This window comes from Netta rufina, assembly GCF_964035555.1.
Source record: "Netta rufina genome assembly, chromosome: 5".
NCBI lineage: Eukaryota > Metazoa > Chordata > Aves > Anseriformes > Anatidae > Netta > Netta rufina.
This window is the reverse complement of record NC_140128.1, coordinates 5208721-5236081: the sequence shown is the minus strand read 5'-3', so window position 1 is coordinate 5236081 and position 27361 is coordinate 5208721. Positions and strand designations below refer to the sequence as shown.

At 41.9% G+C, this 27361-nt stretch overlaps 1 protein-coding gene across 2 annotated transcripts in view; it reads left to right on the top strand.

The window, feature by feature from the left end:
* The first annotated feature begins 1278 nt into the window (after positions 1 to 1278).
* The window catches only part of PIK3C2A (phosphatidylinositol-4-phosphate 3-kinase catalytic subunit type 2 alpha), a 45780-nt gene continuing 19697 nt past the window's right edge, over positions 1279 to 27361 (top strand). The window contains exons 1-11 of one of the 2 annotated variants that reach the window (XM_084288310.1): positions 1279 to 1389; positions 12030 to 13195; positions 18098 to 18198; positions 19496 to 19653; positions 20904 to 21024; positions 21671 to 21782; positions 22040 to 22119; positions 22234 to 22297; positions 24689 to 24832; positions 26920 to 26962; positions 27049 to 27262. In XM_084288310.1, coding sequence (XP_084144436.1) covers positions 12095 to 13195; positions 18098 to 18198; positions 19496 to 19653; positions 20904 to 21024; positions 21671 to 21782; positions 22040 to 22119; positions 22234 to 22297; positions 24689 to 24832; positions 26920 to 26962; positions 27049 to 27262 — 2138 coding nt within the window. In that variant the 5' untranslated portion in view covers positions 1279 to 1389; positions 12030 to 12094. Of the gene's footprint in view, positions 1390 to 3761; positions 3892 to 12029; positions 13196 to 18097; positions 18199 to 19495; positions 19654 to 20903; positions 21025 to 21670; positions 21783 to 22039; positions 22120 to 22233; positions 22298 to 24688; positions 24833 to 26919; positions 26963 to 27048; positions 27263 to 27361 lie in introns of those variants that run through there. The other variant, XM_084288311.1, reaches the window with a different exon arrangement.

Below are 27361 nucleotides of genomic sequence, written 5' to 3'. Positions count from 1 at the left end.
AGGAAAAATTCCTGGCAAGAAGGAAATAATTTCTAAGGGAAAGTCCCAGAAGGTTCTAGTTATCATGGGACTTGTAGGCAAGCATGAAAATGGCCTTCTACGATTGTGCATTAATCAGCAGAACGAACCAAATCATCCTTCCTTTCTCAGCTTCTGGTTCACATTTGATCCACTTGTGCTGTCACACATTGACCAATATTATGGTGGTAGTTGGTCAACCAAATAGTCATGGTCTCGTTGGAATTCGGGGGGATGATAGCTGCCTTTTATTCAAGCCAAGCAGATTAACACGCCTTTGTTTAGTGATGGGTGAAATATAGAAAAATGGTTGTCCCACAGGACTAAACCCCGTGGCCAGTGACTAGGAGGTGAAATCCAGGGCGGTTTCCTTTTTGGAGTAGCAAAGCAGCAAACACACCACAGGTTCTGCTGGCCCATCAGTAAGAAAGGCACTCATGCCCTAAAAAGTGACCTTCTAAATGTCATTTATTAGAGCCAACACTACACGGAAAGGGCGGATCGTATAATCTCACCTCCCTTTCGAAGGTGGAAAACCTCATTTGTGCAGCAGAATGAGCCCATGTGCAGCGTGCTGTGCAGACCCTCCTCATAGGAAAGGGTTTCCCATGTCAGTCTTTATAGGATTTTCCTACAAGAAAGCAACTTTTCAAGGACAGACCGCTGCCTAGCACGAAATCTGCACCTTGGGAGCCAAGCAGATGTCTCCTGTTGGTGGTTTGGTGTTCGCAAAGCGGGATTTTGTGCTCATGGATAGCAAATAGCGGTCTGCTATTAGAAAGCGTCGGTTTCTTTTCTCAAGAACCGACAGCCTGACACTTCCTCGATGGCTTAAATGGCAGTAAGAACTTCGTTAATCTGCCTAATTAAAGATTCACGGTATGATGCTCCTACAGGAACATCCTTTGAGTTAACACTTTCAAGTGCTGGCCTCACGAGGGCTTTGCTGGTGCCCGGTCAGGATTTCCCCTACAGCAGACGCTTGGATTTGGAAGCGACAGGGTTTAACTATAATCGCGTGGAAAATGGCAGTCGGGGACGTGCTTGTGACTCGGCCTCATCAATTCCTTTTCGGCTGCGCCTTCTGCTTTAGGCGCTGTTTGGGCACCGTCTGGGGCTCGTCCCCACAGGGGACGAAATGGCGGGGGGGGTGAAGGGAGGGAGGGAGGGAGGGAGGCGGCCCGGATGTGAGCGCATGGCGGGCGGGAGGGAAGGAGGGAGGAGCGGGGAATGGGGAGGGCCGCAGGGGAGGCAGGCAGGGAGCCGAGCAGGGAGGGAAGGAGCGGAGGAAGGAGCGGAGGGCGGCTGCGAGCCCGGCGGCGGGCGGCAGGAAGCGGAATGGCCGCGGCCGCGGGGCGGCGGCGCTGCGAGGTAGGCGCCGAGTGTGGGGACGGGGCGCAGGGCGCAGGGCGCCGCTCCGGGACGGGGCCCCGCGGGGGTCGCGGCTCCCACAGCCTCGGCCTCCGGGAACCCTCTGGGAACCCTCCGGGGAGCCTCCGGGAAGCCTCCGGGGAAGCCTCCCGGGGAGGTGAAGGCAACGCCGCGGTGCCTCGGGGGGCTGCCGGGGGGAGCCCCCCGCCTTCAGCCGAAAAGCCGAGGGAGACTCGGGCAAATCTGCTGAGAATATGTGGAAGGTGGGAGGGAGCTGTGGAGAGGGTAAAGCCACGGGGAGAAGGGGAATAAAGCCTTCGGAGGCAAGTGGCCTTGTGTTGGGAAGTCCATAAAGTAACCACAGCCTGTGCCTCTGCGGTGCTGCGCGCCCCTCGGTGAGCTTTCACCTGAAGGTGGCTGTTGGTCTAAAAAAATACACCTCCAAGGTCTCAAAAAGACTCGAAAACTTTCCTTCTTCCTGCTTGTTTATGTAAGTAAACTCCTCCTGCTTGAGCACGGTTGTAGTAATCCTGCTTTGAAGACTTGAAGTTCCTCTTTCCTTGGGGAGCATTGCGTGAGGCCAGCCAGGCTCCTCAGGACAGATGCAGGAGGACACGTTGGTGACGCCGATGCTCTTATTTGTCCCTGCTGTGTAGCTGGAGAGACTTGAATCAGAACTTTGCTGACAAACGTGAAAATGCTGAGATGGTGTTTTCTTGTTGCTGGTTTGTTTTGTTGTGTTAGGTTTTGGTATTGGACCAAACCAGGCTAGAATAGGGCTAGCTAGAAAAAAATAATCCCATGGAGAGCTTGAATTTGAGCAGAGCAGGGTTGCACGTTGTGTGTTTTAGAAGTCTTGATCAGTGTGAAGGGCATCCTGTGGAAGCTTTAAGAAAGGAAAATGAAATAGCATTGATTGGTAGGGCACTGTGAGGATAACATGAGTAAAATTCGTAACGTAGCATGTGTTTGGAGGTCAGCCTTGATGACGTTCAGATAGAGCTCTTCCACTTTTATTTTAAAGCATTGCATCTTAGTGTCTGCAGTTCGTGTAGAAATAACCGCGGGGTGGGTTTGTTTATTTTTTAGAGTAATGCAACAAATTGAAAAATGAATGAGAGCGGTACAAACATAAATCGCTTGGCTTCACAGCAACATAACTGTAAAAATGTTCCTGTGATGGGGATGTGACGTGTAGTTACTTACCAGAAGCAGAGTTCAGTTTTTATCGGCCATGGTCAATAACAGCAGTCATCTCACGGAGCATTCATCCAGCCCTTTGTGCATGGGGAGGCTGCTGGGGTGTCGGTTTCTGCAGAAGAATGCAGAAGCTGTTTCCAGACCGGGCAAGTAAGTGAAGGAGGAAATGTTTCTAAGCATGCCAGTAATGGTGAACCTCATTTATTCTATAAGTGATTTCGAATAAAATGCTTTCCTCAAAGCTCACATTTTTTTATTTTTTTTTTTTAAAGTTATGAGAAGTGCTGCTTTGATCTCTACTTTTCAGTAGAAATGCAGTCTGCAGTTGTTTAGAGTAAATTCAGTTTGTTCCAAGCCGTGGTCACTCAGGAATGCTTTCATTCAGAAATTGAAGTAGAGAGAGAGATGCCTGCGCATATTGTGTACCTCCTAGTTTTTAGGTGCTTGGTGTTAAAATCCTGACGCCCCTTTTGTTGATCCATTTAAAAAAAATTAAAAATGGGACACTCAGGTGGCGTTGAGACTGTCGCTTGTTCTGATCTACAGGTTGGTTAGCACAGGATAACCTGGAAGAAACAACTTTGTCTGCACAGAGGTTGCAGCTGGTAGGTCTCAGTGCTGCTGGTGATGTTAGGAGTTGTCAAAGATGCATCAAGAACAGGTTGGTGATAGCTGATCTGCTCTCCTGCTCAGGTTGATGACAGTGTTGAGTTACGAGGTAGGTGGTCCGAGCCCGACGTGCAGTTGGACAAATTCGTGGAGGAAGAACCCATCACGGTTGTTAAATATTAGACAAGTTAACTGAGGAATTCCTTCAGGAGAGTATTAGTGGAGACTGGAGGAGGATTTTGAGGAAACGTCATTGCTTGCTTGTCCTGGTTTAACTTTTTTTTCACCTATGCCCTTCTGAAACCACCCAGAGACAAGTTAAGGGCGAGGTGAACCTGTGGCCTGACCCAGTATAGCCGTCCTGTTACTTTTCTACTAGTGCACTTTAGTGGATTTTGTTTATTTCTTAAAAAGCTCTTTGCTTCAAATAACCTCATAAGCATTTTAATATGTAAAGCTAAGAGGTCCGTGTAAACAGTGCATTTGTTTTGTCAGTAATTAACAAGTGTTTAATACTTCCATGCATACCAGGTTGGTGACTGAGAAGCATCTGCTGGTTGTAACTGAAACCGTGCAAGTTTCCTGCCCAAGGGGAGACTTGTCTGCTGGAGCAAGTGGTAGAAATAATTCGGCTACTGCAGCAGAATTGCATTGGTTAGGCCAGCAGGTTGGTGCTCACACGGTGATGCAGAGGTAAGCCTAGGACAGAGCTGCGGTGACACGGGTTTCTCTCCATCTTTTGTTAATGGTTTTGGTATGTTAAAGGAATATCCTGTGCGCTGATGCAGAGCCAGCGAACAGAATAACAGGATAGGAACTTTGCAGGGGAGTTTTCGCCCTAAATAATAGCTACTGAACTTCGCATGGTGAACTTCCTGCATTTTGCTGCATTTTTGGATGTTTTGTGAAATTAGGAGGATATTTGGAGGGCTTACTTCAGGCATATAAATTAAGAAACTTTTTTTTTTTTTTTTTTAACTCTGTGTTGTAAAGCCGTACGTGGCTCTGTGGTGTTTGGGCATCTTTTTTCAAGTAATTGGATGGCACAAACATTTCTTTCCTCTTTTACCCTGTCCTTCCCACCCCTAGAGACTTTGTGTATTTTTGACGGAAGAGGATATTTGGCTTCTTCACATCGCTGCTACGAGGGTTAGTGGAAGTGCTTCTACAGGTGGATGCTGGGGATGGTTTGTCGTGCCCCACTGTGGGCAGGCCTGTGCTTTATGAATTTTTTATGAATTTAATTATGAATTAAACTTTGTGCTGTTGCTGTCTGGGTAGAGCCTGAGCACTCTTCTCATAACTGACCCTATTTGGAGCAGGAGGTTGAGGTAGGGACCATCTGAGGCCAACTGCAATCTGAATTGTTCTCTGCTGCTTTGAAAGTGCTGCTTTGAAGCAAAATTGCTTTGCAAATCGTGGATTACTGGGTGAATTATTCAGGTGGGGAATCCAAGTATTTGGGGCACTGGCATTGCTTAAAAGGAAGCCGTACCTTAAACCAGCAGCTCGTGCTGACTCTGTGTGGAGTATTTTGCATCATGGGTGGGTTTTCAGGTGTGCTTTGAAAAGAGAGACTGGGAAAAGCGTGTGAAAAATATGGGTGAACTGCAGAAAAAAAGTGCAACTTGGTTGAAAAGCAGAAGAGTCAGTAAGAAGTTTTTAAAAACAAACTTCTGAAAGAAGCAGAGGGAGTGGGTCTGAAAGCATTATTCTGCAAGGAGCAGCATTGCAACAGAACCAAAATTCTTAGCCTTTGTCAAACAATGCTGGTAATAGGCTTGGCTGTGAGGGATGGAAAAAATCTTGGCCAAGTGCATCGGAGTGAAATCGCCTGGGATGCCATCGGTTTCGTTACTGCTTTTTCTGGTATCTGCATTCAGCAAATGCTGCGCAGCAGGAGCGGGATTGCAGGTGTGGTGGTAGGGAGCTGGGAACGAAACAGGGCAAAATACGGAGGTGTAGGAGGTGGTTCTACAGCCAGTGAAAGCAACGTCATGTTTCTTGTTGATGTGTGCCTTCAGCTGGCTGGCTTTAAGGGCATCTCGAGGTGATTTGAGTATTTATAAAGATTCTTCTGGTGATAAATCTTCCACGTCCCGTATCATGAGCTCACGCTGCTGCTGTCTCTAGCCGCAGCACCCACTGTTGGCTGTGTTGGGTGGCACGTTTTTATGCACCTTATGCACAATAATTTAATTCTCTTTAAGGCCTGTAACTCTTTAACAGACAGATGAAATGGTTCTTGGGTTCAGGACTTGAAGGGAGGAGTGTGACAGCACAGACATTTACGGGAAGCTGGCAGATGTGCTGGGCCCAATCTGCAGGTACCTGCTGGTGGAGTGGGTTGCAGGGGCTGAGGGTGCAGGCCAGTGGTTTGAGAAGGGGAAGAAAAACTTTGTTTGGGCAGCAGGAAACCCATGCAGGTAGCTACAGCTGCCTGAAATTTGCTGAAATTTGGCTGGACCACTGTGCTGGACTCTTTCTTGGAGCGCTGTCTGGGAAAGTTGATCCAAGATCAAGATTCTGCATTTAGAAAGTTTGCCTTATCGAGAGCCTTTGCACGGCGGTGTGGATGAAAATAGTTTGAAGTTGTGGAGTTCCTAAGTGTTCCTATAAACACTGAAGCAGCTGAGGCTGGGGTTTTTGGGAAACTTGTTGCCAGTACCGAAAGTCCTTGGAGTATTCCTGGAAGTTTCTGGTTCTGGTATTAGAAACACCCTATTCTTATCCAGCTCTCAAAATCAGAAGCTTTGTGATGAAATTGTACTTCCTGGATGTAAATGAGTTTTTAAAATCTCAGCTAAGAGGCGCAGTTGTTGGTCTCAGCACAGCTGGTGAGGTGTTTAGAGGCTCTCCTGGACGACTTGAGTGAAATAGGAAAGTGCTGGGTCAGAGTTTGCACCCAATTAAAATTGTACCTTTATTTAAACTACTGGAAGTGGCTTCAAAAATTCTATAGATACGATCGGAACTGAGATGGATTTGACCTTTCAGTTAGCTGTTGATCTCATCCATGAGGAGGTATCTTCTCATTTGGCTACGAGTGTGTTAAAGAAGCTGTTGAGTGTCAATGGAGAGGTAGCAGGATAGAAGAGCAGCTGAAACACGAACCTTTCGCTGCTTGTGCACACGTTATTGAACAGCTCGCAATCTAAATCTAAAAGTATTTAAAAAGAAAAAAAGGACTTACTGTCTGAAAGGATTGTTGTAGAACTTGCGTGGCTGTCAGCAAATTCTTTACAATTTGTTTGCCATAATTTATTTGCATTTCTTAGCAGGTGTAGCTGCAGTCCATTAAGTTCTTCCAAACTGAAACAGAAAAGGTAAATGAGTGGATTGATGCTGGAAGTATTTTATGACAGCTGCTGTTATATATATATATATATATATAATTTATTTATTTATTCTGCAAGAAGATGGGTCTGATTATGTCCTTATTGCTTAGGTTATTTGACCTTTCTAACAAGCAACTTGTTCCCGTACTGTGTGGAGAGTGATGATGTAAAAGGAAGGAGTGTAAGCTCAGGACAGGAGTGATAAACCACGTAATAGCAACGTTGTGCTCGGTGCACAGTCCATCACGCAGCTGAAGCATCTGTTTATTTCCTAATTTACCAGGTACCTGGGAATAATTATTTTATTAGATGCATGGAGGGGTAAACAGTCATACCCCAGCTTAACGCATATTCCAGAATTAAAGTATCTGCTTCGTTGGTTGCTGCGTGAATGTGAATTAAAACAAAGCCTTTGTTCTCTCAAGCATTGCCGGGATGATTTCTCTGCTTCTTCTGTCTCTTCTGTTTTCACTTCATGCGTGGTGATGACATTGTCAGGATCTCTTCTCTGCTAACGTTTTGTCCTAGTTCCTTCCCAGCCTCTTTCTGCCCCCCTCCGAAATGCACACACTGCCTTGGCAAGCCTGTAAGTAACCCATCTGACTGACTCGACGAAGTATGGGTGCAGTTTTCTATCTTAGTAGCAAGCTGAATGCACCTGGCAGGGAGGCTTTTGAATGATCAAGTTCCTGTGTGTTTTTTTTTTTTCTTGCTAAGGAGTTTTCCTGCTGTGGCAAATGCCTGGCTATGAATTCCTTTCCAGCTGACTAGTACTTTCCGTAGTATGTTACTCCTGTCTTATTTTGCAGAAGTTTTTCCTGCTGTCCCACAAAACTGCTACTGTCTCTGGTATGCAGGCAAGATAGGTTAATTTTTAAGTTAGCTGTTATTCAGGATTAGGCAAATGCCTTACATTTATTTATTTATTTATTTTTTTAACAGGGAGTTACTGTGAAAATTGGGCTTGTTTGGAGGAAGCTCTGCCTACAATATGTGAAGGCTTTACTTTATAAGGAGTTTAGGAAATGGTCTGGCATGTTATCATTGCTTCTGTATTTAGTGCTGGAACTCCAGGGAGTTTTGGAACTGATTTGTGATGGCTATAAAGTGTCTCTTAAGGGTGAATTGCAAGTAGTATGAACTCTGTGCTTGTTTAGCACTAGAACAAATTACAAATAGCTTGCTAAAAACAAACAAACAAAGCTTGATTGGCTTTCATTTGCTTTTTTTTTGGTTTTGAGGAGAAAATCGTTGTGCAACTCAGCTGAAGTAGAAGAGAATGGCAATGTGGTCACGAGCAGATGGTGAGATTACCTCTGCTACAGGTGCTGGGATTTGTCTCTAATGAAGTGGTCCTTGCTTATTAAGGTAGGAAACTGAGTTAGACTTTCTGAGTCTCTCTCCTGGTGAAGTTGTGACATCCTCTATGTCATTCTCATCATTTTTCTTACCAAAAAATCTTTAAATTCCTCATTAGAAAGACCTGCTTCCTGGTTCATTTTTGTACGTGTGCTGGAGCGGTCCGCAGGTAAATGTTTTCTGTTTTTATGTAAGCCTCTGCAAGTGAGAATCTGCTCTAAAATTAATTTTCATCCCGTTCAGAGGCTTTGATATGAAGGAGATTGTCAGACGCCTGCTGCTTCTTGGCTCTTGTTTATGAAGGCTGCTGTACCCTTGATAAGCACCGTGCTGTTAAATAAGTTTGCATGGCAATAAACGGGTACATGGCTGAGCAAACGGACATTGCACTCTGAACACATGCACTCAAAACTGCGCCCGAGGAATTGTTGCTTTTAGGGAAGCTCAGCCTGACGCGAGCCAGAGAAAGGCCTGTGGATTTCTGCTTTCCTGCAGCTGGTGGAAAACTTCCAGCAAATACTGCTCCGAGGTGCCCTGTCTCGCTGCAAGAGAGGGATTTGCCTTCAGTCGGGAAGCCGTAAGAAGTCATAAATCAGCTGTTGAGGTTTTTAGACCTCCTTGTAAAGAGATGTTGGAGCAGGCAGTGTTGATCAGTGACCACTAGGGCCAGGCAGGCGTGGTGATGTTACACAAAGTACGGATGCATGTGTTCTGCTGCAAATTTTGGGAAAAGCAAGGCGTGGAGGGGATTGTTTTATTGCTTTCAACCTTCCACTGTAATCCCTCCAGGCGTTCCTAGGTTTTTGGTTTTGTTTTGGGAAGCGTTTGACCCGTTCCTTAAGGATTTTGAAAGAGCATTGTGCCTTTGAAGGTGAGAACCTCTTTTTGCTGAGAACCTCTTCTCTTACTGTGGCTCAAAATAGAGCGTGCAGTAGTTGAGCTGAGAACAATCTTGACTCTAAGGATTACTTCCAGGTTTTTCACTGCCTCCCAGTTGTTGCAAGCTCCCATGACTTCTCCCAGCGTGGCTCAGGGAGCCCTTTCCCACCTCTGGGATTTGAACCGAAACCTTCGGAGTGTCTGGGGAGGTCCTGCTGGTGGTGCGGGTGAAATTTGCCCTTCTCCTTTTAAGTGTTGGAGAAGTTTACATTTTGCTTTCCGTCTGCCTTTGAATTTACATGGCTGCAAATCCAGAAGTTCAAAGCGAAGCTCATCTTTTTATGGGAAAACGTTAACCAAGACGCCGTGTCATTAGCATTAAAAGTAGGCTTGCCTTTATTTTAATGATCCTCAAGTCTAGGGAGCTTTTCTTCTGATCTTTTATCAGGTGGTGAATTCACTGTTTAAAACCGGTGTGCAGGATCAGGTCTTGCTAAAACTCTTGCAGTGTTATCAGATGCTTTTAATTTTGAAGTGTTTGAAAGCTGCAGTCTGCTTATCAGGTGGGACAGAGATTTACACACTGGTCTGATTTAGAATTGTCCTGAGGACAAGGCTCGAATAAAGCGATCAAACTCGAGGCTGTACGTGGTGGCAGAGTCTGCCTTGAAAAAATAAAAGCCCGATTCAGATTTCCAGATAACAAGCGATGGTCCTCATCTTCAGATCAGCACTCCAGGTTTCTCCCGGTGCAAGCGTGCAACCGAACCGAGAGAAATGCAGCACCGCCGAGTGAGCTTGGAAAAGAAATGAGCAGCTACGGAGGGAGTGGGGTTCCCTGGGTGCAGGGCGGGTGTGCTGCAGTCGCTGTGCACCGTGTTTCCCAGCGCCGAGGAATGCGTGTCCGTCTGCAGGCCCGGCGCGCTCAAACACTGCCTTGTTGTGAGGGGGAGACGGCCTGGCGAGGAGGGAGATCAAAGCTGTCGAGTTCAGCAGAAAAAGAAGGTTTCCTCCTTCGTCAGGAGCCAAAGCTACTGTTCCTGGGTTTATATATAGCTGCTGTGAAGGCCGTATGGTCTCGGTGGTTTTTTTCTCCTTCAGAAAAACGACTTGCTGGTGCTGCTGTAGTTATCAGGCAGCACCAGAACGTGCTGATAATGTGCTGCCGAGTCGCTGCCCAAATAGTTCCCAGTAGTCCTACTGGCTGCAGAAACTGCGCTTCGTGCTCCTGCTTCTTGCAAAAGCCAGGTAGGAACAATTGGGGAAACTTCCTGAATTGGGAGGCGCAGGGTGGTCCTGCGTCTGGAAGTTGAGCAGAGTGGCTTTAACCCTCCACGAATTTCTTTCTGATGGCAGTCGTCGTGGCTTTGATGAACGTCAGGCTGTGCAGCCTCACGTCCCATAAGGGAATGGAGCTGCTGCCTGCTTCTGCGGTGGGCTTTGTCTGTGTTGGAAATCATTATTTCATGGAGTGGGCACACGAGTAGGCTCTTCGAGACTCTCTTCCCCAGGAGTTCAGTTGTGTAGCTCTCAGTTTTTACCTTTGCTGGCCTGTCACTGTTTCGGTGATTAGCATCTGTCTGAAATACACCCAAGAAAGCAGGAACTTGTCAGCACAGATGTTTATTTGACATATGCTGTACACGTTGGTCTTAACCATTTGTTCTGTTTGAGCCTTTCAGTGCTCAGCACCAAAATATTCCTCATTTCTAGGGGACATCGCAGTGCTTGACCTAGGAGCGTGTTGTAGGCATTACAAATCCAAATGTCTCTCTTGTGTTCGTCGCCTTTTTGGTACAGTTTATCTCTAGAGGGTGGTTAGAAATGGTTTTTGAGGGGTTTGGCCTGAATCAGGCGTCACTGAAATGCATGTAAGGCCTTTTGTGAAGGGGTCTGGCCTTCAGAGCACAAGCCACTGCAGTCAAGTAGATGAAACAAAAGCTTGGCCAGAGGCCTCAAGAATTTAAAGAATCTGTTAGAAATCTGCGAAGAATCTTGCTGTCTGTGCGGCGGGTCGGCAGCAGTGCAGCGTTGTGGTTGAAGCACGTATCTCTGGCCCGATTCAAGGAGAACAAACTTCTGATGGGTATGAACAGCAAGGGAGTACAAAGGCAGCTTTTATCTGTGTTTTCTGCAAATAATTTATTTGTCTTTTACTCTGTTTGATTTGCATGTTGCCCGCCTTAAAGCCGCGCTGATTTACATTGAGAGGGCACATCTAGTTCAGCGAAACTGTGTTTTACTGAGGATTGCTGCTTGTGTCAGCCTCCCAGCAGAAACTCATTATTCGTGATTTCTGTCTCGCTGCTTGATGTGCCTACGAGCTGTTGCTGGAAGACAGCTTACCTCGTGGAGGCAACGCTAAGCCCGCTGTGTGTGACAGCTGTAGGATGCAGCAGAAACAAGAAGGCAAGCGAACAAACTTCTTGTGATGATCTGTTGTAAGGTTGTTTTAATGCAGAGGCATAGATATTGTGGTGCATAGGGGGAGTAGTATCGTGGTACCAAGCACCAGGTTGGGCCTGGAGGAGTGTTAGATGGCGTTTTCTTGGAGCTGGCCTTGAGCAAAAGCACCCTTCCAGAGTTTCTTCCCTTATGTAAGTGAATGACTCTTCCTTCAAGGGGCCATTAAAGCAATTACTTAATGAGCAGCTGCACTTAAATAATTTATCTTGCTTGTCCAAGGAATAGCACTTCATAAGTGCTGTTTGCTGGTTGAGGGGGTAAAGTAGAACTCAGTTTTCCAAACGAAGTAAGGTCATCGAGCATCGTAACCACGAGCATTGTATTCGTGGTACAGTGACCAGTTTGCCAATTCTGTTGTTGTGGTACACTGAAATAAACTGGAAGTCCTCCAGATTGTGCTTTGTCACTACTAGCATCTCATCAACTCCTATTTTTTCCGGGATTGAAGCTGGCTAAGGGAACGGAATTGCTTCAAATCTGAAGTCTCTTAGGTACCTGAATACGTCTTTTCCTTGTCTGATGTTTAGTGGTGCGGAAAGAAACTAAGTAATTCTCTACCTACTGGGAAGAGCTAGTAAGAAAAACAGATGCGTCCTTCAAAATGCTAAGGCTGTGAGCTTAATTGTGTGGCCTCTCTTAACTTGGATCAAAAAATCTGTTCTCTTTCAAGATTTTCTGCTCTAGGTTTCTGAATTACATGTGCAACCTTGTAATTTGGTGGTGTATGGCTTAGTAGTTCTCTGCATATGATTTCTTGCATGGTTTTCTCATGTTTCATTTCCTTTACAGAGCTGCTGAATCTATTCCGAAGCCAAGGGTAGCCAAGCAGTACGAGGGAAGTGTTGCTTCTTTCGATGGACATCTGCTCTCGCGGTATGGCCCAGATATCCAGCAGCAATGGATTTAAGCAGCGCTCGTCACCTTCTTTGGCAACTGCAAGGTCAAAAGATGTGGACAAAGAGGAGGCGTTGCAGATGGAAGCTGAGGCATTAGCTAAGATGCAGAAGGAAAGAGGTAACAAGCAAACTTTTCATTCGGTAAGCAGCACCAGGCAAACAGCACAGACACACAACAAGCAGGACCACGATCTCATGGTGTTTCCAGAGTCTGATGCCAAGAGAATGGAAGATAAACTCAGTACCATCGACATAGAGAAGCTCACTCATGCAGAGCTAGAGAAACTGCTGCTGGATGACAGTTTTGAAGCTAGTAAAGCCCCCACGTTACCAGTAACTCCTATTTTGAGCCCATCGCTGTCTTCACAATTTTATCTTGGGCCTGCTGCTCAGCGAGGACAGTGGACGCCTGGGATACCAGCACCTGTGACATGCACTTTACCTCCTATTTACCCCTCAGCTTCTTACACAAAACAGACTGGTGTGTTTCAGAACGGATTCCATCCAAGTATGTCCTCCTATCACTCTAGAGAACCTCTTTATCTTGGTCTTCCAAGGCAGTCACAATACATTTCATATCCATTGGCAGCTACTACACCTTTCCATCCGCAAGGAAGCCTACCTATATATCCTCCAGTACTTACACCAGAAATGGCAAAAGTGTTTGACAAAATTGCAAGCACCTCGGAGTTTCTGAAAAATGGGAAGTCAAGCACGGACTTAGAAATGACTGCTATAAAGTCTGCAGTTTCCGACCTCCCAGCCTCGGAAAGCTGCAGGGACATCAGTAAATTTGACTGGTTAGATTTGGATCCCCTAAGTAAACCAAAAGTGGACAGTGTGGAGACTTTATATAAGGCAGAGGATGATGGAGAGATGGCTTCAAGTTTGACAGCTGAAGATCCGTGGGACGCTGTGTTGTTGGAAGAAAAGTTGTTAGTAACGTGTCATCTGGAAAGAAAAATTAATGGGAAATCTGCTGGAGCAACAGTTACAAGGAGCCAGTCCTTAAACATGCGAACGACTCAGCTTGCAAAGTTACAGGGCCAAACATCACAGGTGAGCGAATCAGTGTTTTTAGGTAGTGGTATGGTGTTAAATATTAATCACAGTACTTGAAGACACCTTAAGTTCTGTTGTTAAGTATTACTGGGCTTGTGTGTCCAAATAATGTGATGTTACTGACATATGCATACGGATACTCAGAAAATTGAACGTTCCTACTGAACTAAATCCAAAAATAACTGGGATTGTGTGTAATCTTTCCAAATTTACCAGGGAAACTGCTGGTATTCAGCACACTACAGAAAAGAAATAGCCCGTAGAGCAAAGAAGTATTTAAATTACATAAATTCTTAAATTCACGAGTGAATCAGGCAAGGCTACAAAATAAAGACAGTGAGCTATATGTTGAGAGCTTTCATCTTGAGCAGGGTTTATCTTCATGTTTGAGTAGCAGGTTTTCCACCTTATATTTGAAGCTGTGGGTTTTTTGTTTGTTTGTTTTGTTTTGTTTTGTTTTTTGCTGTTGTTAGCTTTGACTATACCGCCTTTGTTTTAAAACAGTTCTCTGCTCTCCCACTATGACCTGCAATCTTTCGCAGGACCGGTGTAATTCTCTTTTGTAGGCGTAAATCTTTCCTTTCGTGCAGGAATGCTGGAGAGATGGTAACCAAGCCTTTTGGATGTGCTGTTGTTGAAGGTGGGATGCCTGATGGGGGCTGTCGGGTCACAAACCCTGTAGCTCTGTGCTGGAAGAGGGAAGGCCTTCTTGGCGTCAGGTTGTTTGCCTTAAGCAGGGCAAAAAGGTCATCTCCGCTCTAGAATCGCAGTCATTTGCATTAAAATTTCAAGATAAAAATGTCAACGCTACCTTTGGTTGTAGCACTCTTCTTTTTTGGACAATGAGCACGTGCAGTTTCTATTTAAATTATATAGCAGTGATAAACAGTCCAGCGATCATAACTTTGTAGGTTGTCTCTTCTGCTAATTTGTGCCCTCAAAAGTACGTCCTACCCTATCCCAGTAAGAGTCCGGTCAGTGGCTGCAGATTACTTCATTTTTCTACATTTTTAAATTCCTGTTTTTGCGATAATTCCACCATAAAATAGGACGTAGCTTTATAAAATATTAGTCACCTCACTAGAAAGTGAGTATGAATACTTGTGGGCATTTTTATTATTTTTTTTGGTAGAGAGAGTGCAGAGGCAGAAGGAGAAGTCTTCAGTGGAAAAGTCTACACCCTGGCAAGGGTGGTGGTGGCAGGAAAAATCCCGTTTGGAGAAACTGGCTGAAAGTGGGGGTGGGAGTAAAAGGTTTGTTTGCCTGGGAGATTTAGGCTTGCAGCTGTTTTGAATCTTACATATTGTCTTTCTAAGTGTTTTTAGGAGACTGAGGGCAAGCTGGAAAACCAACTGCTGCCAGTCAAGGTCGTTTTCCAAATTGCTCCTTTTATTTCCCACCCCTCCCACCCCAAACTGGGCCATTTCTTCCCCCCAGGAAAAGGAATATCCACCGGGCTGGAGCTTCATGTCTGAATTTCCATTGAGGTGAAATTGCTGGCTGCTGACTTGGAGTATTTCCTGTTTTTCTGGGCTAGCTGTCAGGGTTCTGGCAGAAGTCTAAGACAGCCAGTGGAGAAAGACAAAAAAAAAAATAAAAATAAAAATAAACCTTTACTTTTTGTTTTTCTTTCACATTTTTAAAATGATGTGTGTGAAGATCTCAGGTCTAAGTTTGTTTTGTAACTTCTGCCCAGATCGGTGCTTCTGAGGCACTGTCTGTAGGAGGTAATATCGGAGTGATGGTTGCTGAATGAAATCTTTTTTTCTACCCATTCCATTTCCCATAAATTCTTTCAAGAGTGTAGGATTTAAAAGGGTCTTCCCTGTTCATCAGGTCCAGTCCCATGCTGTTTACAAACATTATCCAGCTCATCAAATTCTCAAAAATGTTTTATTTTCCTGCTGCTACTTCTGATTTAAAGGCTGTTCCAAGCCCTCACTGCTTTTTAGTCATCTGATTTTCATCAGAAAGACGTTTATAACTAGTTCCTAGCAAATTTTCTTCTTAACAGGGTGGAACAGCAGCAACTTGAGATGAAGATCCATTTTGGTGTCAAATCAATTGATTTGCCCCTCAATGTGTTATAAGAAATTTCTGACAGCTTTCAATGCAATCTCCTGTGTGGTAGCTTCTTTCCTGTTTTTTCCTTTTTGAAGATGGTTTGTGGGAATTTTAATTGTGTGTGTGTACCTTAATGCCTTGTACGGTGGCATGAATAAATTCATCACTGGGAGAAGCATCCTGCTTCATATATTTATTGTGTTTGCTTTATTCATGATGGCATCACATGAGCATACATTGATCCTGTGGTCAGCTAATGTACCTGAATCTTGTTAAGCCAATGTTACGGTATAATATGCCAGTTCTAGTCTGTATTATAATGTTGGCTGGCAAACAAAGCTATAAATTACCAGCAGGGCTGTGTCTGTCTCATGTTTAATGCCAAGCCCCTCAACCTGATCTCTTTCCACCTAACCTGTTGCTTTAGCTTGGCCTGTGCATCCTCACTTTTTCCAGTTTAAATAACTTTCCTTCTGATGTAGTATGAAGCTGAGCTCTCTAGATAGCCCCTGTTTTTGGCAATTCTCTTGTATTTTAACCCATTTCCTCCAGATACATATTTCCTTCAAAGTACTTTTTGAAGTCTTGTATCCTAACTGAATCCCTTTTTTCTTGCATCACCTGATAGTTTCAGTGCTCCTTTAACCAAATCTACTAGTCAAAATTTCTAGTCATATATTTTGATTCCATTTTGTACTTAATGTCCTAAACCAATAGAAGGATTTGAGTTTTGCTTCGTATTTGATAAAGTATCAATGTGTTTGGTATTTGCCCTTTAAATACTTCAGTGCTCATCTCTCTCCTTGCTGAAAGCAGAGGTGTTTTGTCCTAGTGTAGATGTTGTCTTCTCTACCATTCCTCTCCACAGAGCCTTTAAGCTTTATATACTTGGGGGACCTAACTTAATTTGACTTTTGGTCATTTACTGAATGGTGGGATTTCTTTTGAATGCTAAGGGAAATTGTATTTGCAGAGCACTTCTATTTTTGCAGGCTGTGCTGATAAGAGGCCTCTGTGTCAGGTAGCTATTTGTTTAGCTTGGCCTGAAGTCCTACCTTAGGAGTTATTTCCTGGCTGACTGATAGCTTTTGCACCTCTGAAATTTGCTCGTCTGGAACGTAAAGAAATTCACATCCTGCTGGTAGCCCGAGAACCTAGTCACCCACCTCGGGACTTCAGTGGGCTTTAACAAATTTTGTAGTTTACCAAAGCTTGTGTTCCTGACACTATTTTCCAAGAAAATGATCAAAATCGAGTATTGAAATTTAACTAAAGAAGCAAGTGGGTATTTAATGTTCTTAAAGGTAAGTAGGAGGCCATTCCCAACAAAGCCTGTCTGTGATAACTTCAGATCTTTCTCCTCACCCAGATGTGCCCCTGAGGTGAACTATGGATAACCAAATGAACTTTTTTTTTTTTTTTTTTCCTTTGCTCATTATGTGTGAATTTCCTTTTTTTAAGGAATCTCTTCGTGTGGTGCTTTTGTACTCTGCTGTTGGGTTGTCAGGTGCTCTGGGTGCTTCCTTGGTATCGCTGAACTTCTCACAGAAAATCTAACGTTTGTAACAGAAAATGCACTGCTTGTATAGCAGCTGCTGGGTTTGGACCTGGGGAGCTTTGTGCTAAGTTCTGCCCAGCAGTTCCCTGGCTCTTTATCGAGGGTGTTTACCTTTGGCTTGGTGTGTTGGCTTCCTGTTTCCTTGTGGGGCTTTTTGTTGTTCTTGTGCGATTGCATAAAGGATACGTGTGCTGGAAACAATAGCACAGGTTTGTCAGCGGTCTTACGCAGTTGGCCAGGAGTTATTTTTGTGTGCTACAACTTATCCATGATGTTAGGACGAAGCTTTCGAAACTTCAGGCCTGCTCCTGAATCTCTTTCCAGGCTTTGTAGCTTTCCCGCTCTTGTCACTTGCCACAGTCCGACTAATGCCCGCTCACGCAGGATTGATCCTTTTGCTCATAAACCCAACATTTCAGCTGGAATAACAAGATGGAAATGCAATTCAGATGACGTATTGGTTGTGTATATTGTCCTGTTTAAGTGAATGCTGTAATACATAAACGTGAAGTTGTTGAGCAAAACCCAGTCTACGGGTGGCCCAGGCGTGAGGCCTTAGTGAGGCCTTACCTCAGCCTGCCATGACTCCGTCAGGTGCCTGGTACTGTCTAATGAAATGAGATGCTAAGCTCATGGTGTCAGCTTGTAATAAACAACCCATGTACTGGTTAAGTAGTTTTTCACTATTTCAACTAGTTAATTCCCTCCTAGATGCGTGCTAGTTTGCACCTTTGGGAGCTGCTGGTGGCTCGTGGGGCGTAAGGGATTAAAACAGCGCTAATTCGATACCCCTGGATGAGCCCTCAGTTTGTGTTCTGCGTGCTGCTTCCCTCCAGGGTATGATTTATCTTTTCCTGCTTTGTAGGAGAAGGCGGTAGTAGTCAGAGCTGGTGTGTAATGGTGCTTTGTGGGGCTCCTTGCTGAAGGCTGAATGGCAGAAGTGCAGGAAAAACGTTTGCCTTCCTCATCACGTCCAGCAAAGTGCGGCCAAGTGCCTGTTGTAATTGCTCACTGCTGAGAGCTCAGGAGCTGTTTTGCTTGCAACTTACTCTTAACTAGTATTGATACTGTCACATAAATCAATTTCTTTAAGGAACTCTTTAGTTCAGTGAATGTTTACTTTTCAAGTTGATAACGATGCATTTTTTTCACTATGTAAATAGACAAAACTAATAATAAACCCCAGGTATCTGAAATTCTGTCTGCTACATGTGACTTTGTAGGCTCTAGGAATATGTTAGCAGTTATTTAAACACTGTATTTTCTTTGACTTGCAGAAAGACAATGGGACCACTGGTTTGCTGACAGAAAATGCACTTCTCCAAGAAATTGAAGGGCAGAATCAAGAACTGTCAGCTTTTTCTCAAACAGTTACAAAGTAAGAAATTGCTGAAATTAAATTAACTTTCAGAAGAAGAAAAAGAAGTTAAATAAATCATTATTACTTTTGTGTTGGAAAAATCAAATTCAGTCAGAAGTTTTCAGTTTGACAGGGTCAGTACCAGGTTTTGGGGTTATTTTTGCTTGATGAGGCAGGTTTTTGGTATGTGTTTTGTTTTTTTTTTCCCTTTGCTTGTTCCAGTTTCTCCGGTTTTTGTCATGGTTTTCAAAAATGCAACAAAATTCTTAAGGTTTTCAGTAGTATGAAGTTTTCTTGAGTGATCCTGTCTCCTTTTTATTCTTTTGGTCCTGTTACCTTCTACAGTTGTAGATTTTCCTCTCATTTTTTTCCTTGTTTTTATAATACTTCTTATTTTTACTCTCAAAATATATATATATTTTTTGTATCTGCATAAATCTTTATATCCTTCTATATTACTGTTTTTCAATATAAGTTATTTGGAAAGAACTCTGTCTTTTTCTTTACTGATACACCTCCGCAAATCCTACAACTCAAACGGCTTTCTAAATCTTAAATACCCATTTTTGATTATTTTTTTTTCTGTTTGGTTGGTTGGTTTGTTTTTTTTGTTTGGTTGGTTTTTTTTGCTTCCACAAGTGAAGCTCTGTAAGAAAAATCTGACAAAAACAAATACGAATCCTAAACATGTTCCTGCTTTGATGGGGTAGTGGAATGTCTTAAATAAGATACCAAGGAAGATAAAAAGCAGTTATCACAGTACTGTCTATTCATTACTAGGTGAACATGTTTTATGTTGTTTGTGTCCTAAAGAACAGCCTTTCCCCTAATTTAAGCCTCTTTATCAAATTCTACGGTTTAATCTGAACTTCTGAGTAGTATTTAGACTTCCACAAATTTAACATGTAAAGAGTTCTTGTGGTCTTTTGTACATGAAAGAAATTAGCCTTTTTTTTTTTTTTTTTTTTTTTTAAACTCAGTTTTAGGCAAAAGTTGTAGATTAGCTTTTTCAAAACTGTTTTAGAGTTAAGCTTCTACAGAATCTGGGTATGTCCTGTAAGTGTTGACCTATTAAGTATTTTAAGCTATATGAAAACCCTGCCTAATTAAAAACTATTTTTTTCCCCTCTAACCACTGACACATAATTATTGTGGGCAGTGTTCTGTTGGGAGTAGAAAAATTAAATGTTTTTGTATATACAGTTTAGGTAAGAGCAATAGGCATTCTTTACTGCTTTGGTTTGAGGTTATTATAATGTTCTTTTGCTTTAGTCATAAACCATTGCAATGCTTTATAAACTTTTTCTATTTACAGATTGAGGACCAAGTTTCCATATGCTGATCAGCAAACAAATCCAGGCTTTGTGCTGAGTCCAATCATGCTGCAAAGAAATATAAGTGGGGAGAGTGCCAGTATCAAGGTTTCTATAGAAATCCAAGGATTCCAGCAACCAGTAACTTTTACATGCGATGGTACGTTTCTACTTTCTGAACTGGAACTTGCTTGTAAGGCTCAGAATGGTGGGCTGAGACTGCACGCCCAGTCTAGGCTTTCAGTTTTTATAATCCCTAGGTCTCAGGTGCGTGGATTGTTTGTGGGGAATGTAAAAAAGGTAATTGAAGAAAGAACCTACATGTGGGTCACTGCTTCCATCCATCAGAAGATATTTAGAAGCTGACAAAACGAAACGTTTTTTTTTTTAAAAAAGTAAAACAGCCAAACAGGAGCCCAGTTCTATCCAAAACGAGGAATATTAAGACCAGATTTTCTAGGGTTTGACCTAACAAACCAAATTACCGACTTCATGGTAATTTGGGGGGCGGGCAGAGGGGAAATGAGCTGTTAAGTTTCATCAAGTTTGATTGAAATGTATGCTGGAATAAAGCTATGTCAGGTTATCTGGAAATTCAGACGAATGGCTGTTGGGAAATGAGAATAAACACTGAAATTATACTAGCTACCATGCGAGTTCAGTATGTACTTATGAACATAAATACTAAAGTAATACTAGCCTGTTGTGCTGCAACTAGCTGGCCAAGTTCCTGGGTAACCAGGCATATTATCTTGGAATGGAACTTGTAGGTTTGCCTTGTAGAAAAATTCACATTCTCTGTGCAGTCAACACTGCACGGCCTGTCTGTATTAAGGCTGTAACTCTGGATGCCATCAGCTTCAGGTAGCTCTTGGTGATAACTGATACTGCTAAACAACAACAAAAAAAACCACTGAGGATCCTGCTGAAAAAATAAAATGCCTCCATATAGTGTTTTTAGGGAATATCGAAGCATTTAATATTGTTGGCAGATGATTTAAAGATGATCAGAAAGTAGGTAGGGAAGTGTAGGGAGCATTGTGCACTTAAACCTTCTGTGTTAAAACATACAACTTGATGAATAAGGCCATCTTATTAATAACACACTTTTCTCGTGTAAAAACTGCAAAGCATGTTGCAAATTAGCTGGTTTTGTACTTTTAGTCAAGTGACTACGCTGTATCATAAGAGGATTGATTCATTTCTGGCAGGCTTTAGAATATACCTTTGTTTGCAGTAAAACGTGAAGATTTCAAATGATGAAATTTAGGAGATTATAAAAGCATAAGTCTTCTATGAGTATAAAAATAAATTTAAATAACGAACAGCTACAACTTGTTGGTGAACTATGCTTAAATTCATTTGCAGTACACCTATATTTAACTTGTAGATGTAATTTCTTTTGAACAGTGAGTTCCCCTGTTGAGCTTATAATAATGCAGGCACTTTGCTGGGTGCACGATGACTTGAGTGAAGTGGACATTGGCAGCTATATCCTGAAAGTCTGTGGCCAAGAAGAAGTCTTACAGAAGTAAGCAAACCCTTTTTCATTAATGTTTAACTTCGTACTTTTTCATGGCACAGTTATTGGCGAGTATATTTTTAATGATTAAATGTGTGAGAGCAGAAATCTTCAAAATGTTTTGCGCAAAGATCAGAAGTCCTTAGAGTTGCTGTGGTATACAGCAAATTAGGTTCTTAACATCTTCCTAGAAGTCTATTCTAATCTGCCATCTGTTGTGTTGAACACAGTTGTTTTTTTTTTCAGATGCAGATTTCTAGATCTTTTCTATAGATGAATGTTACAGTTTTCAGCTGCTCTTTAAATCCCAACAGTCAGGGGGGAAAAAAAATCTGCTGGCAATTTCTAATCTGAAATAATCTGAATTCTTTCAAAACTAATGGCTTGCAAATCCCCATTGGTTTTCTGGATTTGAATATTTGCTTTCAATGTTAACCACAGTAGTTAAGACCTTTAGCAAAAATGTAGCTATCTGTAATGGTATTCTAGAACTTCCACAGAAGTGAAAAACTCTATGAAGAAGTACGATGTGGAGACTGATTTACCATTTTCTTATTGTGAGCCCAACAGGTGGCCTTAAATATTCCACGTCAGATCCCTGAGAAACAGTGAATATTTTTGGTGTAAATAACTATTGCTTTCATTTGTTTAACAGTAAGCACTGTGTAGGAAGCCATGAATATATTCAGAACTGTCGGAAATGGGATACAGAAATTAAACTGCAGCTCGTGACTCACAGCGTAATATGCAGGGGTCTGGCACGAACAGTAAGTACCTCCTAAAATGCAGCAGCAGTATAAACCTTGAAGAGTATGGGAGTTTGTGTCAGAGTTGATGGATCCAGTTTCCCCCTGTGTCAATGTGTACACCTTTCTTAGGCTACCAGCTAGTTATTTCTTTTTGTCTTTGAGAGACCACTTTGCATCCTTCCCCTGCCGCAGGTATTAGCAATGAGATTTCTAAAACAGTGTTAGGAATTATAGGAAGTTGGGAACTGGACTGAACATCTAATATCTTACTGCAGGAAGAAGATGACAGAACACCCATACACCTAACCAAACACCTTTACAAAGTAGAAAAGCCTTTCAGAGAACCTATTATAAGGTAATAATATTATGTGTTTGTTTTTTTTTTCATTACCAAGCGCACTGCTGAATTTCTGTCTTGAGGTTATGTTACACTCTTGCAGTGGTGTTCAACGATTATTATTTCTTGCAGGTGTTCTCTTGAAGAGCTTCTTGAAGTCTATCATAACCAAACTGAAATAGCTCTTAAAAATGAGGTAAGTTCGTTTTAAATTATTGCTGAACCTAAGGTAGCGTGAGAACACTTACAGATAAGATAGTTGGAGGAAACAGACTTTCTTGCCTTGGGGAAACTATAGACCTGAACAAGCTGTCAGAAATTTGGAATCATGGGTTTTTGCATTGCTTTTCAGTTTTCTTTCTAGCTTTTCTTGCAAAGTAATCATTACCTAATCATCGCGACTATCAATGTGTCTCCCAAGTTCTGGAATGCAAAACCTTTTCCTCAAAAATGTTGGAAGAGATTAATTTAGGGAAAAAGGTCTGAATCTTGACTATCAGTTGTTATTCGTGAAGGGTATATTGGTATCATAAAAATTTACACAAGTTAGCAGTAATGCTTGTGCACAATGGGAGTTAGAGGTGAAGCTTGTTTGGAACAGCGAAGTTGGTTATGCTTCACATAAGACTATTGAGTTCATTTAAAATACAATGTCAAAATCAGTGGCTATTTCACTCTATCACAAGTAACCTAAAGCAAGTCGATGTGCAATAATTTGGAGTAATTTCCCAAATGCAAAAGGAAAGATGATGACCTACTTTGCTCATTTCTGGAAGGACTGTCTCTGTTTAACTCCTGAGAGTAATGTAAATCGGAGACTGAAACCTCAGATAGCTTCTATAAGAAGTATGTTTCTTAAACGGTTTCTGTAAGGAAGAGTCTTAAAATGAGTGCCTTGGTGGAAATGAAAAACATCGTGAGCAAGTCTGTTTTATTGCCTTTCCAGGAGTGCAGGTCTCAACAAGCTTTTTTTCTGCTTTTTTTTTTTTTGTCTGCTATTTACATATCCCCTTAATACCATTCAGTCATAGGATTTTCTAATGCCTTTGGTGATTCACCACATTTTCAGGGGCAGTTCTGAACACAGTTTTGTTGTAGAATAATGAGATATTAGTGCTCCTTGAGATGGTGGTGTTTTTGTTGCTTTGCTCTTGCAGCTGCCTCAGCTTGGTTGTTTAACTGCAATTTCACAGGCTGAGATGAGGAATGCAAAACATCACGATTCAGACTTAGTTTCTACTCTAACCACGAGGTAGTTCCGAAGGTGGGAGATGGATCTTGTAGGTGATGACTAGGTCCAGATACCAGCAGTTACTGCATTTGATTTTAATACTTCCTGAAGTGAATTTATGTACGTACTCAGTAGCTGAAGCTTGCGAATCAAAGAGAAGCAGGGTAAAAGTGATCTGCAAATCACTTGTATTTAGCCTTTGATTTCATGTCTATGGACATATTAAAAGCTAGCTGCTGCATTTTTATGAATTTGAGATCCTGTGAGGAAGATAACAGTGGAGACTTCGCTTTTCATATGCCAAACAGCCATTATCTTCAAAGTGTTAGTTTTCAAAGTAGGCTTAAATATTTGCATTGTTTTCCAACTTTCATGGTTATTTTCAAACCAGGACGAAGTTAATTGTTGCCAGGTAACTGCCAGTCCCATTTTTTAATTCAAATGGCTGCTTTGTTATCCATTTGCAGGAATGTTGGAGGAGAAAGTGTGTGGGTGTAAGGAACCAGTTTACGTCTTAAGAAGAGAATATTATACTAACTGCTCAAAAGTGATTGTGGAAGGTCCCTATACCTTAAGCCTTTTAAAAGTAAAGAGATTTCATTCTGAAGACTTTGCTTATATTAAAAGAAAATCTAAGGTTCTTTGGATTTAAATTAGGCATTTTTTATTCTCTCTGAAGAAGAGGAGGAAGGCGATATATTAGGAGATTCCAGATAAGTGTACAGTCGTGTACAATCTGCCTTCCTTTCCTTCTCCAGGATGGCAGTTTGCCATTGCTTCACCTGTAAGAACTATTTAAGCTTTGTGATATGCAAGGCAACAGTTGGAACAAACATTTTTCAAACAATGTGTTAAAGTGAAGTCAAAAAGAGAAATGTTCCATTATGGAAGTTATACTGTAGCGTATGTATCTTGAATCTACCTGTTTAAGAGGGCTGAAATTGAAAAGCTGCTGCTTTAGCATGATTCCTTCCTCACACTAATTGAGTATTTTTAAACTATGCTTTTTTTAAACATCATGTGGGAATTTGAGCTTAGTATCTCATTAGACAATACTTACCTGCTTAGAACTTAATGGAAAAATGATTGGAAACCACATGTTTCTAGGGACACCATGCTGGAATCTGTACTAGCCCTGGTTTTATGGCACTGGTAACGGAGCTACAAGAAAATTCTCAGTACTGAGACTTCTTGTTTAACCACATTGTTACATCGTTTTATTTAATTGAGAAGTGGGTCTCATAATAAAATTGTCTTGGCAATTCATTCTAAAAAATAAAAAAAAAAAGTTTAAAGAAACACTGGGTTGAATGATTGTGATCAGCTCAGTCTGTTCTTTCATACGTTCCTTATTAGAACCAGCATAAAGCAGTGGATCAATTAATTAAGACTGTCAGAAAAATCTGTTCCACATTGGATGGCGTAGAGACTCCTGCAATAACGGAATCGGTAAAGAAGCTAAGGAGGGCTGTTAATCTTCCAAGGACTAAAAACACCGAGGTAAACTTTAACACTATAAATTGTGTTCTGAGGTATGCTTTCTAACAGCAATGAGTATTATTTCATAATCTCCAGTAGCTGCAAATATTGACAACAGTTCAGTCAGGGTTATGTTTTTGTTTGTGTTTTTTATTTATTTTATTTGATGACATCAATTTATTTTAACAATTTGCTATTAATGCATTAATCACCTGGTCTTGGAATCCCTTCTTGTTCCAAACAGCAACTTTAACCTAGTTTTAAAGTCACAGCAGATGCTGTTAAATCTGACCAGGGAAACTGACAGCTAGCTCATGCTCTCTGAAATCAATGCAGTTACACTTAGATGAGGAATTCACATGTTGTATTTTTTGTGCAGTATTTATGTGAATAGTAACAACGTTTTAAAACTCTAGCAGTCCATGTTCCTGCATTCCTGAGCATGTGGGCAAAAATAAAATTTCTCCAGTAGTGCAGAATGTGATAAAACTGGCTTACCACAAGCAGGTGATTTGAGCAGAATTGGCCTCACATCACTTTGTCATAAAGTCACTAAAGCAAAAAGTATGCAAATAAAAAAGCTAAGTAGTCTTGTAATGCCATTTCTGCTCTCTTGCTGTCATATTAGAGAGAGTGGTGATTCCTGTGCTGTTGTTGTTGCTTTTTTTGGCTTCATCAGTGTAGTGATATATTTGGAATACTGAGCTGGAGTTTTGCAAAATGCAGTCTGAATAAATATAGCTGTCACCAGCACTAAAATTCTTGCAGACGAATACATGAAATTGGTGTAAAAGCCTAGGGAAATACAACATGTATTTCTCCAGTGTTTGTTTTTTTGATAGGAGAAAACTGTACAAATAATTGGACTGCATTGTAAAAATAACTTCCACAAGAGATGCTATCCCAGCAGAATTTGAAACAAGTACCTCTTTATCAGTAAAAACCTTCAGTTTTCTTGTGATGAAAACTGGCTTGAATGGCAATGTGTATGAAGGATTACTTTCAGAAACCTATCAAAACCTTTTGTAAGATACTGTTTGTGTGTGCTTTTTCTTTAGTAATTGGTTTGTGGGTCAATGTAGTGGCCAAAAATGTAAAAGAAAATAGTAGATTCCCAAGTAGAAAATGACATCTGTAGCGCTGTGCCACCAGTGTTGGGCACCTTGCCATCCAAAGGACTTGGATTACCTCAAGTGTGGTGGAGACACAGCAGTTCTTCTGATGGGGGGGGAAAAGATGTGATCCCCTTACCTCACACCTCTAGGTTTATTTTTGTTTATTTTAGCAGAATTTTTTGCCAGTTGAAACTTAGTGTTGAGAAGGTGCTCAGTTAAAGCATGGAAGGTGTAAGGAGAGCTTTCATTCTGCAAGTCAAGGAATTCATTACGTTTTGCTTTTCAATCACCAGCTTAGTTTTCATTAAAAGTTTCAGTTGTATCAAAGTTGGGTTTGGCATGAAATCCTTTCTTATTTGAAGGGAGTAAGTTCCCATAATTGGTTTGTCAGCTGTAGACTGCAGTAGTGTCCTTGCTGAGACTAGACATTGCTGTGATACCGTATCGTGTTTAGACTTCCATTTGAGCAGACCAAGAAGCAAACACGGCAGATAGGGGCAGTACTGACTCCTCGATTTCCTCAGGTTAACTTTCTTTTTAATTCAGAAAACTTACGGTAACTATGCCTACAAAGATGCCTTAACAAATGCCACAAAACAGCTGTTAGACTTAAATTGTTGGTACTGGAGCTACCAGCTTCTGCTTTCATCTGCAACAGCCCTGAGTTTCCTCTTTACTCGGGGAAGAGAGAGTATCCGGAGCAATATTCCAACGTAGCTTGTTTTTTTTAAAGTTCATGAGGGATGTCAGGATAGTTGTGACTTGACAAAACGTTTGCTTTTGAACTTAGTGTGTGGTTACTACATGACAGGGAAATTTTGACACTGCCTGTTAGCTCTTGAGGAACTGTAATTAAATAAAAGGTATGGTGCATAAACCCAGATATGGCCCTAATTTAGATGTTTTGTAATTTCTGGAGAAGACAGATTTAAGGGCAATGGCAAATGAGCATAGGCTTCTTGTTACTGAAGTTTACTCTAATTTACTGTGTAGGTATCCTTAAAATGTGGCGATGACCCTAGCAAGACTTCATCTGGTGAGTAAAGTTCTTTAATTTTATTTAAAATTGCTCTAAGGTGGCTATTTTAGGCAGATACACATTAACGGTAACTTATAAATTAGGTTCACTACAGCCTGAAAGCCCTCTGAAAGTGAGTATAGACCAGTTAACAAGAGCAGTTGAGGCCCTTCTGCAACTCCACATGAATTTGTGTAGCAGCAGTTCAGCCGCAATTTCTCCAAAAGATAAGAGTACGAAGGAAGCATGGACTGCCACGGAGCATCTCCAGTTCACAGTGTTTGCTGCACATGGGATTTTTCCTGGTTGGGTAGCAAAGTAAGTAATTAATTAGTTGTAAAATTCATCCTTTTTTATTTTTTTTATTTTGTGGAGTTACTTTTTGTTTACTTTTTGTTTATTTTCTTTTCCTTGTTC